General features: G+C 41.2%; 1 protein-coding gene and 1 non-coding gene across 6 annotated transcripts; one reads left to right on the plus strand and one right to left on the minus strand.

Moving 5' to 3' along the window:
- Positions 1-216: 216 nt before the first annotated feature.
- LOC115493869 (uncharacterized) lies at positions 217-1,658 on the minus strand. Of its 2 annotated transcripts, XR_012054119.1 has the most exons (3): positions 1,441-1,658; positions 935-989; positions 217-296 (listed from the first exon to the last, which is right to left on the minus strand). It is a non-coding gene; the product is annotated as an uncharacterized protein (transcript). The 2 variants fall into 2 exon arrangements; XR_012054118.1 differs by lacking the exon at positions 217-296 and having other exon boundaries at positions 757-989.
- Positions 1,659-1,842: 184 nt separating this feature from the next.
- Positions 1,843-13,942, plus strand: RNF138 (ring finger protein 138). Of its 4 annotated transcripts, none has more exons than XM_002196044.7 (7): positions 1,843-2,310; positions 3,199-3,364; positions 4,856-4,971; positions 7,860-7,928; positions 8,422-8,527; positions 9,317-9,424; positions 10,814-13,942. In XM_002196044.7, the coding sequence occupies exons 1-7, from the start codon at positions 2,198-2,200 to the stop codon at positions 10,880-10,882; spliced, it is 747 nt and encodes a 248-aa protein (XP_002196080.4). In that variant the 5' UTR covers positions 1,843-2,197; the 3' UTR covers positions 10,883-13,942. The 4 variants fall into 4 exon arrangements, with proteins under 4 accessions (XP_002196080.4, XP_072780688.1, XP_072780690.1 ...); XM_072924587.1 differs by lacking the exon at positions 10,814-13,942 and adding an exon at positions 10,402-10,683; XM_072924589.1 differs by lacking the exon at positions 10,814-13,942 and adding an exon at positions 10,402-10,683 and having other exon boundaries at positions 7,863-7,928.
- Positions 13,943-14,398: the final 456 nt, after the last annotated feature.

Genomic DNA, 14,398 nt, shown 5'->3' on the forward strand with positions numbered 1-14,398 from the left:
AGGTTACCCAGAGAAGTTGTGGATGCTCCTGAAATAAACAGGGTCTATGCCTTTATTAATAGTCAGCTCTTTATCGGCAGGGGACTCCACAGGGAGCTCACCCCCACTGTTGTAGCTTCTCTGGTAGCCAAAGGGTGAGCAGGCATGCAGAGTCTGTCCCTGAAGTCCCCGTGGCACGCTGGTAACTCAGTATCTGAAGTCCCAGCAGACTGTCCTCTCTCCTTTCCTCCTGGTAACACCAGGAAGTGTGTGTGTGCTTTGTGCCTGCTTCCCACAGCCCAGTCCAGTCTGGTCCTCTGTAGGTTATGGTGACAGGTCAAACACAGACTAGGGATGGGGTTCCCTTTTCCCCAACGAGCACACCCATCCAGCCTCCTCCACTGTGCCCATCTTTTCCATTTAGGGGTGTTTTTCATCCCCAAAACCCCCTCCCATGATTCCACTGGATTATTTTGCATCCCAGTCCTAGAATGGTAGTGAGGGTGGGGGGAGGTAGGTGATTCCCAGGAACAATTAGCTAATTAACATTTCAATGTCAGTACTTAGTTCAAGCCAAGCTCCCAGCCAGGCTGTTTTGTTCATAACACTCCATTCCTGGAAGAGTTCAAGTCCATGTTTGGATGGAGCTCTGACCAACCCGGACTAGTGAAAGGTGTCCCTGCCCAGGGCAGAGCATATGGAACTAGATTATCTTTAGGGTCCCTTCCAACCCAAACCATTCTATGATCTCTGAGCAAAAAAAGACCAGACCCAATCTGAATGTTAAGATTATGATTACGTGTGTCACAAATTAATGTGGTTGATATACTCCCTACAAATCTGTTTCTTTTTAAAGCATTTTCAACATTTTAGGTTGAAAATGTTTATATGCCAAGAGTTATGTCCAGATGAGGTCAGTTCTAGGTGTGCTTAATAGGTCCAAAGTCTTCTCTACCTGGAGAAGTCTGTTGGCATCAGTATACAGCTGGATATTCTTTAAAGTTCTTACTCTAGAAGAAAAACACAGTCATACCACTAAATTAAGATTTTTAAATTATTATTATTATTATTATATATATATATTTATATATATATTTTTTTTGGTCAGGATCATTCAGGAGGCTGAAAACGCACCCCAACTCTCAGTAATACCACTAAAACTACTCCATAAAATCACCGCTAGTCCCAGCCACAGAATTCCAGCATCAGTTAGGTTGGAGATCATCAAATCCAACCTATGACCGAACACCACCAAGTCAGCTATAGCACAGCACTAAGTGCCATCTTTTCTTAAACATCCCCAGGAATGCTGATCCATCACCTTCCTGGGAAACCCATTCCAATGTTTAATCACTCTGAAGAAATTCCTCCCGATGTCCAACCTAAACCTCCTCTGGCATAGCTTGAGGCTAATTCCTCTAGTCCCGTCACTCGTTAATCGGGAGAAGAGGCCATCCCCACCTGGCTACACCCTCCTTTCAGATGGAGAGCGATAAGGAGCCTCCTTTTCTCCACGATAAACAATCCCAGCTTCCTCAACCGCTCCTCACTGGTGCTCCAGAGCCCTCACCAGCTCTGCTGCCCTTCTCTGGGCTCGCTCCAGCACCTCCATGTCCTTCCTGGATTGAGAGGCCCAGAACTGAACACGGGATTCGAGCCGCGGCCTGAGGAGTGCCGAGTACGGGGGGACGGGTCGATTCCACCTAGAAATAACCCATTGCCCGGGGGCTCCCCCGCGCAGCCCCCGAGCGCCCCGCTGGCGGAAGGGCGGCGGGGCGGGCGCAGCGCGGTGGGCGGAGCGGGGAAGCCTCCCGGGCAGGGCGGAGCGGGGCTGTGTCGTAGCAGCCCCGCCGGGCCGGGAGGCGATCGCCACGGAAACCTCGGCCCCGCCCCTGCCCCCCCGGGTGCCGCCGGGAGCGCGGCCGGAGCTGCCGGGTTCTTCCTCCCCGGGCGGCGCCAGGTAGAGCGCGGGGCGGGGGCTGCCCGGGCCGGCCGGGAGGAGCCGCGAGGGGCGGCGGGCGGAGCGCAGGCCGGGCTGGTTCCGCTGCCCCGCCGCAGCCCGGCCCGGATCCCACCCGGCGCCGCTGCCCCCGGCCATCCGCTCTCCGACCCCGGCAGCGCCCCCCGGGAGCGAAGCGGGGCCGGGCTCTCCTCAGCCCGCCAGGGCGGGGCTTGTTCGTCGTCCCCGATCGTGGCGGAGAGGCCCTTACGTGTTGCCATGGCCGAGGGGGCCGCGGCGGCCCCGGCGTGCTTCAGCGAGGATGATTTTTACTGCCCGGTGTGCCAGGAGGTGTTCAAAACGCCCGTGAGGACCGCCAACTGCCAGCACGTGTGGGTATCCCGACCCCCGCCCCTTCCCAAGCCTTTTCCTCGCCTCCTCCGGCTCTCCGCCTTGTGCTCCTCAGCTCCCCCCCGCTCCCGGCGCACGGACCCTCGGCCTGGAGACGCTGGCGGTGAGGATACGAGCCCAGTGCTGCTCCAGCCTCCCCTCGCCTCTTTCTTTTGTAGCCGACGAGGACCGGTCATTTAGGAGAAGCCCTTCCCCCCCACATCCCCGGGTGGCTGGTCGGCGGTGGGGGTGTTTTGCTGTGCTGTCTGAGCTAACTCGCGGTTTTTAACTTCATGGTTTTCCCCGTTCCTTTTCGAACAAGGACGGTAGTGTGAGTTGTTCTCTCTTTTCAGTTCATCTATTCAGCATTTTTTTTTCCAGGGACGTTTGATTACAACGTACTACTTTGTAGAAAAGCAAAATAGCTTTGGCAGCTGGTGCGTAAGGAAGGAGAGCTGCAAAAGCTGGTGACCTGAGGTCTCTAGGAACGCGTGCTGAATGAAGCTTTGCAGTGGTTTTGGCTCTGCTTAAGGACAATAAACAGGAGTTACGCTGATAAGATTGTCCAAAATCACGTGCTTGCTGCACCATTTAATATCTCATTAGTGATCAATCTGGTATGCAGCTCGGTAATACCAGTCAATAAATAAAGCGAGTTTTATCTAGTGTGCATTGCCAACTCCCCTGATTTCCATATACTTCATCATAAGCACCATTATTTCATGTTTCTTTGAAATGTCAAACTTTGTATTCAGTAAACTAGTATTCTGATACTTCTCTTTTTTTTTTTTTTTTTTTTTCCCCTAACAATCGTCCAGCTCTTTTTAAGGACAAAGTATCTAACTCTGTATGTTTTGCTAACCTGTGTTTGTGGTAACTTTTCAATTTAGGTTTTGCAGGAAGTGCTTCTTGACAGCTATAAGAGAAAGTGGAACACATTGTCCTCTCTGCCGAGGGAGCGTGACTAAAAAAGAAAGAACGTATCCCAAAAGGGCTCTAGATGTTGAAAACAGTATGAAGAAAGCTTCTGGGGGCTGTAGATGCTGTGAGAAGCAGGTAGAGTAAAACTTTAAAAAAAGTTGAATAAATTTTTCATGTTTTTGTCCAGACACGCCTTTACTGTGTGTCATTCTCATCTTGGAGCTGAAGAACCTGTAGCAATTTGAGCTAAGCTTTGTGTGGCTTGTGCATATACTGGGCATGTAGTGCCTGCTAGCTGTACCTAAGAGGTGTAAACTGAAAGAGCATCTTGAATTTTCAATAAAGGCATTTTAAGTGGAGTGCCAGTTTTTCCCTGAAAAGATGGAAAAAATTGATACAGCTGTAAAACTGGCAAAAGGAAAGTTAAGGAGCTGAACATGAAAATTGCAGATATATATAAAACCTCAGAAACTCTCAATAGGGAAATGCAACTTCTTTGAGCTACTATGAAATTTAATTTAAAACTAAAATATGTGAGTTGATTAGTTGCAATGCCCACATGATCAATCATATGTAATTTCCTCCTTCCCCATCTGTCATTTTACTTTCCTTTAATTTCCTTTCTAAAGGGATCATTATTTTTGGAACACTGGGTGAAATCTTGACCCTCAATGAAACCAAGAGTTATGTCTCTTTTGATATAAACAGATGTAGGATTTCAGCCACACTTTTTGTTTATAACAAAATGCATCAAATCCAGGTAGTCTTTATGTTGATTTCATTTCACCTGGGACTTCTGCCAATGTGAAGATCAGCACTAATGGAGCCCTCAGCTGCTTGCATTGTTCATATGATTCATTGAGATAAGAGGTGGGGAAAAAGAAACTGATAGCAAGTTGGTAAACTCGACAGAAGAACCAAACAGAATAACTTTAATGGAATTTAGGCACAGGCATGTGAGATATGATCTTGTTCAGCCTCTAGACCTGTGAGCACCTTCTGAGAGTGCTGTTGGAGCTGAAATTCATGGGGATGTCCAACTCAGCCGACTTCTGACAAATCTAAGCAACTCATTCTCTTATTTTGATTTAAAGGTCAATAGGCAGCCTTAAGTTGGTGATCATTCACCTGTTTTTCCTTCCCCTGCCAATGAGTAAACACACCTAACTCAAAAAAGAAATGTTTCTTGCATGAGGTAACAGCAGGCCAGAGAAGACTGAAGGAGCAGTGGTGCTTATCCCATCCTCACAGCCACTCTCTGTTCTAGCTCATCACCTATTGATGCTGGATCTGGAGGTGTAGTTCCAGTGACTTTGTTTCAATTAAATGGTGTTTACTTGCATCTTTCATCCTTGAGAGAGCTCTCAGATGTCCAGCAGTTTGAGTGGCAATGTTCTCCAGTCTCACGGAGTGATGCTGGCTCTGAGGAGAGAGAGGAATTGGAGATATCCTGTTGGTGAAGAAAGTGTTCATGCTCAAAAGGGGGACCCAAGTTCTGGTTTCTGCTGCACATGAGGTCTAAATAATTCCTTCATGCATTGCTTTCTGTTGGCAGAATTATCTCTTCCTTCTATCTATCCCTGGATTGTTTAGTATGATTTCAGTAATTTGGCATTTTATTTTCAGGTTAGATTTTCGTGGATGAGACAGCATTATAAAACGTGTAAGAAGTATCAGGATGAATATGGTGTTTCTTCAATTATGCCAAAATTACAGATTTCCCAAGATGCAACAGGGAACAGGTAATCAGGGTGTTCTGTGTGCAACAGTGCATCTTTTTTCCCCACCCCCTCCCCCCCATGGAAAGTATTTTTTTCCAGGGCATTTCTTCTTTATGAATTTATTATTATCTATATTTTGTGTTTCAAAATAAGAGATTTTTCAGGTCTTTTTCTCTACTCTTAGCAGACAGAAGAAAACCTTTCTGCATGATGGCTTTGAAATGTCTTCTAGAGACTCTCCTAAAAAGTTTTTAATATTTGTAGCTTGCTTTCCTTGCCTCGACAGCATTTGAGCAGCTTACTTTGTAACATATTTCATAATATTTACCTCTGGAGAAGTTCCTGTCTATTTTTATTCCCCCTCCCCTTTCCGAAGTTTATTTTAGTGGGTATCCTGTTTCAAAACATTACTGTGCAAGCTTTTGCTTTCTGATTGAATTTATTTTGAACTGATCTCTTATGAAATATATAAGGAATTCCAGTATGCTACACACCATAAAATCAAATGACGCTTGCCATTTGTTTTTGGGCAGTAAAGCTAACCTTTTTTTTTTCATATAGTCTCATTGATGGTAGGGGTTGGGGATTTTTGGTTATTTTTGAAAAGCTTTTTATATGTCAATTTCACAGAACTTTATTATATATATCCCTTTTTTTGCCATTGATTTTCTATTTTTAGCAGTGTGAACTTCTCTGTATTTGGTTTTTCAACCCATCAGTCTATTGAAAGTTGAAGCTGTTACTGGAATTAGCTGCAGCTAATGTTTCACCAAAGTGTCTGAATATTCTGGTATCACTATTTATGCAGTTTGCCACAGTAGAATACCTGTGATTATAATATCACAGAAGTATAAAATAATTTACAATTACTGTATTTGTGACTGTAAATATTCATATTCTTAGCATGTCTGTGCACTTTCTTCTTGTTTAGTAAGAGGTGCATATATGGTCAAATTTACTTTCTGAAATATTCTTCTATTTTAGTTTTCCTTTAGGAAAAAAAGTTTATTTTGTGCAGCATAAGAAAATTTACCTTGTTGTAGTTAAAAGTTGCCAATTATTTGTGTGACTACATGGCAGTTAAAGGCCTTTTACACCTTCCTAAGTCAAAAAACTTTGAAAGTGCTACTTGTCTTACAGTCATATAGTTCATAATACTTTCATAATACTTGGCTGTCACCTGCATTGCCGATCTTGTTGACTAAATGTTTGTTGTATTATATACCATTTTCCGGTAAAGTTGTGTAGTATGCCACCAAGCATCACCATGGTAATTAAATTATCCAGAGATTATTCCAGTCCCAGTTGATTGGAAATTAGCAAATGTAATGCCCATCTACGAGAAGGATCAAGAGTGATCCAGGGAACTACAGACATGTCAGACTGACATTAGTGTATGCGGGAAGGTCATGGATCAGATAATACTGAGTGCCATCATGTGGCATGTGCAGGACTACCCAGGAATCAGGTCCAGCCAACATGGGTTTACAAAAGTCATGTGCTGGTTGACCAGCTTCATCTCCTTCTATGTCAAAGTGACCAGCATAGTAGATAAGGGAGTGACTGTGGATGCTGTCTATCTAGACTCCAGGAACACATTTGACACCATCCCACTGTATTATTTTGTGGAAGCTGGCAGCCTATGGCTTGGACAGGTGTGCTCTGGGTGAAAAGAATTGTCTGGATGGCCAGGTCCCAGAGGGAGGTGGTAAATGTAGTTACATCCAGTTGGCCCCTGGTCGCCAGTGGTGTTCCCCAGGGTTCAGTTTGGAGCCACTCCTGTTTAACACCTTTATTGATGATTCGGATGAGGGGATTGAGTGCTCCCTCAGTGAGTTTGCAGATGATAGCAAGTTGGGTGGGAGTGTTGATCTGCTGGAGGGCAGGAAGGCTCTGCATGGGCATCTGGATAAGCTGGATCAATGGGCTGAGGCCAGTGGTGTGAAGTTCAAAAAGTCCAGGTGTCTGGGTTCTGCACTTACAGCAGCCTCAGGCAGTGCCACAGGCTGGGGGAAGAATAACTGGAAATCGACCCAATGGAAAAGGAGCTGAGGGTGCTGGTTGACAGAGGCTGAGCCATGGTCCCGTAGTGTACCCAGATGGCCAAGAAGACCAGTGGCAGCCTGGCCTGTATCAAAAACAGCGTGGCCAGCAGGATTGGGGCAGTGATTGTCCCCTGGTACTCAGCACCAGTCAGGCCACACCTTGAATCCTGTGTTCAGTTCTGGGCCTCTGAATCCAGGAAGGACATTGAGGTGATGGAGTGATGGAGTGAATTCAGAGAAGGGCAGTGGAGTTGGTGAAGTGTCTGGAGCGCAAGTCGTATGGTGAGCAGCTGACGGATCTGGGGTTGTTTATCTTGGAGAAAAGGAGACTCAGTTGCTGCAGTTAGCTGAGAGGACGTTGTAGTGAGGTGAGGGTCACTTTCTTCTGCCATGTCTTGAAGTGAAAAAAACGAGGTGAAATGGCCTCACCATTTCAGTTACACATGAAGAGGTTCATATTAGATAGTAGAAACTTTTTTTTTTACTGAGACCGTGGTCAGGCATTGCAGTAAATTGACGAGGGTGGTGATGGAGTCACTGCCTGTGGAGGTGTTCAAGAGGTGTCTGGATGTGGCACTTGGGGATATGATTTAGTGGTGGTTATGGTGGTGCTAGGTTGATATTTGGGCAGACGATCTTGAAGGTTTCTTTCAGCCTTGGTGATTCTGTAAATATTGAGACATACCTTGATCCAAAGGAAAATTTGTGAGGGTTAGGCTATGTGCCATTGTATGTTGCCTTGGAATTCATGGGACTTAATGCATATTCCCCCCCACCTCTGTTACTGTTAAACTTTTAAAATGTTGATAGTTTAGTAAATAATCTGAAGTTCCATTGTTTTTTTTTTTTTCCCTTCATTTAAAGTAGCAGGAATGATGCAATATCTGACACTGGCGAGATGGCTAATAATCAAATACGTCAAGGAGAAACAAGGTATGTTGTTTACTTGTCTATAGCTGTTATTAGAATAGATTCTGATAGTCACAGTGCAAACTTCTGCTAGTGCAAAAACCAAAACACAAAAAACCCACACAAAACCACCAAGAGCTGTATTTCTAGAATCCTGTAGTTTCTTGTACACTTGTTTGTATCTGTTTGTTAGAATTTGGGTTATTTTAGTACTTCCTTGAAGGATTTGCACTAAAAGGTGATACAAGAAAGCAAAACCAGGGTGTAGCTGCAGTGGGAACAAAAGAAGCACAAGTCTCAGAAGAGTGCATTTAGGCATACTAATTGTAAATGTACTTCCAAATTGCAATGTGATAGTAGCACTGGGACTCCTTAGATCTGCTAATATGTCAGTGGGGGTGTGGAGGTTTTTTGTTGTTATCAAAGCAGGGGAAAACAACGATAGCTTGATTCGTATGGTTTCTTAACACTACTTCTGAAACTTTTCTGTTTAATACTCTTATATTTCTGTTTACAGTGGACACCCAACTTTCAAATGCCCCCTGTGTCAGGAAGCCAATTTTACCAGACAGCGCTTGCTGGATCACTGTAATAATAGACATCTTTATCAGATCGTTCCTGTGGTAAGTAGAGCTGCTTATGTATGTTTCTAAGCTACTTTCTTTGTAATTCTGTGGAGCATTTTAACTGTGCAGTCGCTACTCCATATCTGTAACAATCACTGTGGTCTGAGAAAGACAGACAATGTACTTCATGCAGTGCATTTAAAATGAGGAGTGACTTAGATGTGAAAACGTTTCATGTCCAGCCTGCTGGTTCTATGGCATTTCTGACTTAACTGTCTCATTTATCTTGGTGGGAAACGGGCTCAGTTTTTGAGCCTAATTCTTAACTCTTCTTTATTTAGTAGTTCAGGTATGTTTCTATAGAATTCCATTTTGTAACGTAACTACTGTTTTGTGTGAAACCGACAGTTACTTGAAAAGTAATCCAATGTAACCAAAAGGTCTGCAAGAGAAAAATCTCTTTGGATTTCTATTATTTTCACCTGTATAGGGTGTGTTATTTTTCCTTTTGGCTTACTTGATCATCTCAATTGTATGAAAAATCCTCCAAACAATAAGTAGGATGCTGTAGTCGCTTTCTTTTCTGAATTAACTTAGATATGATAATTTTTCACTCCCAACAGAAACACTTTAGAAATTGATCAAGTTGAAATGTAGTTTTTGAATGTTACACAATTAAGGAAAAGCACACTTAGCAGTATGATTTGATGTTAATGTCTTAGTGTATTTTGGTAGTGGTTGAGTAATAGACTAGTTATTCCTGTAGAACATGTCTTTAATGCATTCTTCATTGTCAATAACTTTTTTTTTTAAATTCTGTCTCTTCCCTTCTCCCTCCAAATTCAGATCTGTCCTATTTGTGTATCTCTTCCATGGGCAGATACTAACCAGGTTACTAGAAATCTTGTTAGCCATCTAAATCTAAGACACCGATTTGACTACGGAGAATTTGTGGTAAGCTTTTTCTTCTTTGATGTGTGGAGGAATAAATGGTAACTCTTTTCCTAAAATCAAAATGCCAAATAAAAATTTTGTACCTGACATGTGCTCTGAACATGCAGTGTTCCTGTTTTGTATGGAACTCGGAAGTAGACCTGTCTGTTCTTAAACTTCATTATCATGAAGTTAACATGAAGTGCTACTGGGAATAGGTGTTGTCAAACTGATCCAAGCTGATGAGTTCAGTCTTTGGCTTAGTGTTCTCAATCAGAACTATTTATTTGTTTTATTCTGTTTATTAGAACAGTTTATTACTGCTGCTTCCAGGGGAAATAAGATAGATGCTATTCTTTTTATGGACATTATTGACCTTTTAAAGCAGAAATTGTGAAGTTATATTCTCAGGACTCAATGTGCAGCTTGACTAGCTGGTATTGCTGCTGCAGCCACTCTTCCTGTATGTAGTGAGAGAGACTGAAAAAGAGATGTTTCTCTTAATCAGTGTTTAGGTTGCCCCTTTTCAGTCTCTCTTTGAGTAAATGACCTTAAGTAGATGAAGAACTACATACACAGATGTAGTCAGTGGCTGATTTGTAAGTCAAGCCAAACATTTGGGTTCTGCATGTGGGATCAGAGAGCTGGAGAGATTGTAGCTTTTTCTGCAGAGTTTGACAGGCTTTGGTGTGCAGCAGGTATAGTATTTGAGTCGCAGACAGTCTCACTGGGTCGCAATGGCAAAGATGATGTATCTTTTCCTTTGAGTTGAGTGAGCTGTGATAAAAGCCTGAAGAGCTAGGGTTTGAAAGGAGAGATTTGGCTCTTCACCATGAGTGCATGTATGATGACCTGAAATTGGTGATAGGAATTCTGATTTGGGGAAGCTGCCAGAATTGCACTTAAAAATTCATCACTCTGGCATATCAAGAACTTGAAGGATATTCCTGCAAAAAGTAGCAGACTTTTTGTGTGCTGTGTTTGCTTTCCCATTTTAGGCAATGTATTCTCAACAGTCTATGATTACTGTTGTCTGGGGATCCCATTTTGGTTTTATTAATGGAGGATGTTATGGCTGATTAGAAGCCCTGCTGAAACAATTGCGTGACACAGACAGCTTTCCTGAGCTGGCTGTTCTGTAATGCAGTTGAGCCAGGGAGAGAAGATGGACCCTTCTGCTTAATGAGCCTTGTCCCACTCCACTGATACTTCTATTCTTCTCCTGTCTCATGTGTCTCTTGGTATTTGGTACAATAAAAGATTCTGTGCAATATAAACAATCATCTAGTAGCATGGAGTCTTTGTCTAGGTGCCATTTCCTATGTAAAAACATAGCAGATGAATGATTAAACTAATGACTATGCTATCTTGAATATTTACCCATTTTGATGATGTTTTCATTTTATTTAGAATCTTCAGCTTGATGAAGAAGCCCAATACCAAAATGCAGTTCAAGAATCCTGCCATGTGAACTTTTAAAGTAGAACCCCCTTCATCTTCATACTGATTATCTGAGAGAAAAATGACTTTATTCTGTTGGAGATCCAAAGGGTATATTAATAAAAATGTTTAGTACCCTCTTTTCGGGCTAAGCTTCTTTTCACACTCATAAGGACTTCTGATTTTGCTGAAACTCAGGCTTGACATCTTGACTGAGTTCTGCCCCTGTGAAATTAGGGACATTTTTGGAACTTCTCACTCTTGTCTTGATTTTCTCTAACTTTTACTACTCTGTTAATTACATGTTCATTTGATTAATGTAGGATGTTTTGATTCACCAAAACCAACTTTGAAAGTATCTTTAGAAAGACATGCAATGATGCTCTGTTGCACTGTTGGGTTTCTTCAAGTTCAGCTGTCTTCTAAGGTATCTTGTTAGATAATTTATTTTTTTCCTCTTCCTGACAAAGACAGGCATTTGTCATACCAAGGACTAATTTTATTTTGTTGTTGTGATTTGTTTTTTACTATTGCTATGTGACAGAAAATAACAACAGCTTAAAATATTAAAAGATTTCTATAGATCAACAATGCAGAGCAGGGCTTTTTTCACCTTTCATTGAGAAAGAATGATGCCATTGCCTAGGAATAACTAAATCTATTTTTTCATCTTTGGGAATAACTAAAATAGGATGCTTGCTTACTAATATGATGAGATGTATTCTCTGTACTCCTAAGGAAGATTACATATTTTCTGAGCAATTCAAGATGACATGCAAAAGGTGTACTTTTTTGGCCTATGCCTGTGACCAGATCTTGCTGGAGCTTTTTAAGAACTTCTAGTTTTGCATTTGGAATTGAAGTTTTGGTCTGTCCTGTCTTTCATGGAAGTCTGTGTTGCTAAATAACTAAACCAGTTTCACACTACAAAAACTTTTTATTTTTGTAAAGCTGTTTAAAACTTGTACATCTCCTGCATCTGAAGGCTTCAAAAAACTGTTGAGAAGAAAACACTTACTTTAAAATAGTGACAACATATTTTAAGAGTTCCTGTTCTAGATTTCCACCTTCCCAGCAAGAACATAATTAAATTTGGAGAAAATAGTAATAATGCAATTTTGAAATTAAATGGAAAATCCAGTCATAAAAACTTTAGGATCTTTTATATAATACTAAAAGGGAGAAGGGGAGAGAAGGCTGCACTGTCGCTGTCGAGGCAGGACTGGAATGAAGAGACTCTGACCAGAAGGCTGCTGAGAGTAAAACTCCAGTTTATTCAAAATACACTGCTCTTTTATACAGAGCTTCGAGAGGACCAAGTCCATTGGTCCCGAAGTGAAAACAATCCTCAGCATTGGTGCAGAGTGCTTGACGCACAGTGATAGAGCTTAACTATAGACAATGTGAGTAACAAGAGAGAGAGAATTATTTACATTCTTCTCCAACTCTTTCCCAGGCTTCTGCCTGGCTAGAAACTCTCATTTCTCTCTTTGAATGAGTCTGAGACCCACACTGCACAGCATACATTTTGGAGTTTTAAATAGTGTGCTGAACATACACCTGTTAGGACTGACTGCATTCTGTGTTTCCATCACCCCTTGTCAAGTTATTGTTATTCATGAGCATTGCATATGTGGTGGAAAACATCCCCCGTAATTTTTTTGTCTAGATGGTGATTTATATGTTGTAGTATCAGTTGTGCAGCCAAAGTACGGTCTACTGCTTGTGGCCTGCCTCCCTTTTTCTTTCCAAACAGAGGTTTTGATTCTTCTTTAAATGCTGAAATATCTCGTGTTCCAAAAGTGATAATGTTGAAATGCCTCATTTTACAATGTAATGTATTTCAGAACTGAAACTTCTATTTTATTGAGTGTTGGAACTAACCCACTATGCATTTTATCTTGCCTTTTCTATCTTAAATTTTTTTCTAGTGTAAAACATTACTGAAGGCATTGCTGGCTAAAATTCAGAGAAAGTTGTCTATTTCAGAAATAACTATTTCAAAAACCTTGTCTGAAGCTTACGTCTTTTTTATAACTACATTTTTTGCATTTCGTTACTATTTCACTACAGTATTTTGACAGCAGACCACACTTGGAACTTGTATTCCAATTTCCTTTTTTGCTCCCATATATGTCTGTATATTCTCACTTGTCTGTCAGCTCTGGTGCTTGTATGACCACATACTGTTTTGGAGTGGTTCACTGAGCCAACAGAAAAAAAAAAAAGTAAATTTTTACTTTTGCTCAGTAAAGCCATCTATTAAACAGTGCCCTTTTACAGAAAAGAATGTCATGATACCTGATGATGAAGTTTTACCTTTTTAAAATAAAACCACATACTATGGTGATTTATTACTGCATACATTTCCTAAGGAATTTAACAATTAGATGTAAGTCTAGTTAACTTTTTTAGATTCAACAAAATGTTTATATGATCTGGCAATAAATGCCTACAGCCAATACAGATTCTGAATCCTCATGGACGCTGGAACTAGTTATTTCTATTACTTGAATATGTCTTGGGAATTGCGAGTGAAATTACATCTGTTTTAAAACTCTGGGAAACAATTTTTTCTATAGCAATAATTAGTTGTCTCTTGATGCATAGTTGCTGAGAATTTTAGTCATGTTTAAATGTTGAGAGACTTGAATACACATTTTAAAGCAACAAGTGTGTATTAATGCAATACAAAAAAACCTTTCAAAATGTTTATCCTCTTTATTTAAAATCTGTATTGGCAGGTGCTGCCTTGCTTAAGATTTTGTACTTTTTCATATTAAGAGATTGCATCCAATACATTCACTAGGTTAATGTTTAATGAAAAATTATTTGAATATGTTGCTGCTGGTCATAATCTTTCTCACTGAAACTCAGACATGTGCAAAAAGCTGTGTATTTGTGATGGGTGATGCCCAAAACCTGAAATTTTTACTAGAAGATTGCTTCTTAACAATGTTTTCATGTTCATGTTGCATTATGTATAGTTTCAGTGTGTTATGTTTGAATTGTACCTTCTGGGTTTTTTCCTGTTAAAGTATTTTATTTTCTATTTGTCTTTTTGTTGCATAATAAAGATGATCAATTCCCTTGGTGCTACTTCTTCCTTTTCAGATGCTTTCTAAAACTTAAATATGTGATCACTTGTATGTCTAGACACTGAGTTATTCGAACAGTGTGTATGCTGCTGGAATGATGAGATGTGACTGGTGATGCATCTGTGAGCTGAAACAAGTTACCTTATATCATACCTTGGGATTTCCAGCAAGCAGAAAAGATTATAGGTTGGCCCAAATCTGCTTTGTGCGTATTTTCCTGTTTACATGTTTGTTGCTGTTCCATGTAATGTTAATAGAGAAATAACATCCTAAAAGGAGACAGAAAGAGCTATGTAACACTTAGAGTCATGAACAAACCTTGTTATTTAAAGGTAGGTTTTCTGAGAAGATTTAATGATTTTCTGGAGAAAGAATTGCCAGTACATTTGGGCTGGTTACGAATTTTAACCAGCTAAGTGGCAGCTAGATGATTTATCCTTCTGGCCTTTGTTCTTGT

Source organism: Taeniopygia guttata, chromosome 2, assembly GCF_048771995.1.
Source record: "Taeniopygia guttata chromosome 2, bTaeGut7.mat, whole genome shotgun sequence".
NCBI classification, from domain to species: Eukaryota; Metazoa; Chordata; class Aves; order Passeriformes; family Estrildidae; genus Taeniopygia; species Taeniopygia guttata.